We start from the raw sequence: 2,987 nt of genomic DNA, 5'->3' as shown, positions 1-2,987 counted from the left end.
TCCAGACTGCAGCCATACCCTGATGACCATGCATGAGCCTGGAGGTCTCCAGGCTGCAGCCATACCCTGATGACCATGCATGCGCCGGGAGGTCTCCAGGCTGCAGCCATACCCTGATGACCATGCATGAGCCTGGAGGTCTCCGGGCTGCAGCCATACCCTGATGACCATGCATGAGCCTGGAGGTCTCCGGGCTGCAGCCGTACCCTGATGAACGGCCTCGCGGCTAGGCAGCAGCCACACAGCCACACGTGCCTGTTTGCTCTGTGTGAGACGCGCGAATACTTTACCAGTAGCAGAGTATTTTTTAGGCTTATTGCTACTTTTAAGGCTACTTGAGTGGAGGATATGAATGCTTCTTCCGACAGAGGAGATTTCTCGACTGATGTCCAACTGCAAAAAATCTGCCCCAAAATTGTGCATAAAATTCTGAATTATTACAAAATAAAACTCAGAATGGAGATTATTATCTAAATATGATATAGCTCGCATCGTATTCTGCAAATATTCAACAATTGTTATTAGATAAACATTTTAGTTAAACTTTCTTTCTTAATTCTGCCGGGTTCTCCCTGAATTTATATTATATTATATTTCATTTTTAATCATCCAAAAGTGATTCTGTTCGGTTTGAGTTAACCCTCTTTGTCAAACTGAGAGTGTGGAGATAATTAATAAATAATGAATTAAACAAATAGACTTTGGAAATATACTTACAACGACATGTTTGCACCAAAACATTAAGACAACAGAAAAACGTGCATTTATGATGCTTGCAACTCCATTCTTATGACATTTGTTCAATAGCAGAGCGTTCATTGAAATGATCAAATAAGACTTAAAATCATACTTATACTTACGTCATTTAAGATGCAACAGAAAGTCTCTTCAAAAAAGCTGCAGCGCGTTAATTAGCCTCCGTTACCGAAGATGGACGGTGTGGGGGTGTCCGCCGGTTATATAGCAGGAGACCCGAACATGGGTGTTGAGCCCTGCCCAAATTTCCATTGGTGGAGACTGAGGCAAGACCATTACACCCCTCTTACACCACTAATCAGAACCATACCAGCTCACAACTTTAACAGCGTCAAATCCCGCCGGGGGGGGGCTGCAGGCGTGCGTCATGGCTGGCATCAAAACAGACTGCACAAAGTCCGTCAGTACGGCAGCAGCAGGGATGACATTTAAAACTAGCCTACCTTAATATTCAAACAGTGGATGTTATATATGTATCCATATTTATCCATGTTACAGTCTTTATAAAACGTCACTATTATGTCCAACTAAACCAACAGATCATCAGAACAAGCACCTGTGACATTGACAGTGAACACAAAAACAAGAAAGACCAGTTTCCCATTGAAATACACCACAGTCATTATCTTTAACAACACTCTGCTCATTGCTCCTAACTGATAGTCAGTGAAATATTTGTCTAATATACTGTATATTAGTTTCATTTTTATTTTCCTATCATAGTCTGATGCAAAACTTCTGACTCCCCACCCTAAGGTGAGATATTGAATGTGACCTTGGTGGGATTTGAACCCCCAACCTTAGTGTTGGTGACTAACAGTAGAGCTCAGACCATCAATGACTGACAGACTGCAATGATTCCAACACAACAGGATGGGGCTGGTGATGACATCACCACTGACCAACGTCAGATCAACTTCTTCATGACTAGTTACTTTATTAGTAACTTTATTAGTTTCTTTATTTGTACCCAGAGGTAGATTTTGTTTGTAGTAGAGTCCTCAGACACACATAAAAACAAAGAGGCACATGTCACACATCATCCAATTTAGGACAATGACAATGGAAATTAAGAAGTAGCAAAAATTTAAATTTAAGATTAAGTAACTATGACAAGTCCTTTGTGATGCAATACTAACCTCTGGTGGATGTCTGAGGACTATGGTTACCTGGTCCTCAGATCTCTGCAGGGTAAATCCAGACAGCTAGCTAGACTATCTGTCCAATCTGAGGACTATGGTAACCTGTCTCCAAGATCTCTGCAGGGATAAATCCAGCAGCTAGCTAGACTATCTGTCAATCTGAGGACTATGGTTACCTGGCCCTCGGTCTCTGCAGGGTAAATCCAGACAGCTAGCTAGACTATCTGTCCTATCGAGTTTTCTGTTCTGACGACTAAAACTACTTCTGAACGTACACATGTTCCACCAGAACTACTTCCTACCTGAGACTATTTAGCAGAGGCACCGTGGCTCCGTCTGGTGCTTAGCCCCGCCCATTGTGATTGTAATTGACTTATTCAGCAAAGTTGTTTCCATCTCCCATTTTGCACATTAACTATTTTTGGAAAAATTATTGGATTTAATATTCAACAATAATAAGGTGGCCCCAGTGCAATGACTTTGAGGACCCCCTATGGGTCCCGGACCCCCTGTTGAATATCTCTACCTTAGAAAACATAAATGGACCTCAACCATACTCTTTTTTTTCTGACAGCGTGCTCCCTGCCCAAACAACAAAGTTACATATTCATGATGGTTATGACATACTAAGGCTAATAGCTAAGTGTCAGGTTCAAACAACCTAAAAGACTCAAATAAGGCACAAAGACAAGAGCATAGGTTAATACGGACAGAGATGAGTTCACTTACAATAGACTTAGAGTAAATATAAGATACATGCATATGTATTGGAGTAAATATGAGATAAATGTATATTTTATTCTGACACTAAGTCAACAAAACATGAATTCATGTTTCAGTGTAGGGCAGAAAGAGCCTCTAGAGCACGTTGTGTTTAATCATTGCGTCAGACAGACAAACTCACACTGAGGATCTAGTGCTGTTATCCCAGAAAGCATTTCTCAAATATATCCCATTTTAAGCAGTTAATGTTCAGTAGGCCCACTACTGTGAGCTGGCACTGAGGTGGAAGAGGGAGTAACACTGAAACAACATCTGTGGAAAAGTACTGGCTACAGGACTGCCTGTCAGTCAAGCTGCTCCTGGTAA

General features: G+C 41.5%; 1 protein-coding gene across 1 annotated transcript in view; it reads right to left on the bottom strand.

Moving 5' to 3' along the window:
- The window catches only part of LOC116693421 (tyrosine aminotransferase-like), an 11,853-nt gene extending 10,747 nt beyond the window's left edge, over window positions 1–1,106 (bottom strand). The window contains exon 1 of the mRNA XM_032522396.1: window positions 861–1,106. Within this exon, the coding sequence (XP_032378287.1) occupies window positions 861–865 (5 nt within the window). The 5' untranslated portion in view covers window positions 866–1,106. The remainder of the gene's footprint in view (window positions 1–860) is intronic.
- Window positions 1,107–2,987: the final 1,881 nt, after the last annotated feature.

Source organism: Etheostoma spectabile, chromosome 8, assembly GCF_008692095.1.
Source record: "Etheostoma spectabile isolate EspeVRDwgs_2016 chromosome 8, UIUC_Espe_1.0, whole genome shotgun sequence".
Taxonomy (NCBI): domain Eukaryota; kingdom Metazoa; phylum Chordata; class Actinopteri; order Perciformes; family Percidae; genus Etheostoma; species Etheostoma spectabile.
This window is presented reverse-complemented; position numbering and strand designations above follow the sequence as displayed.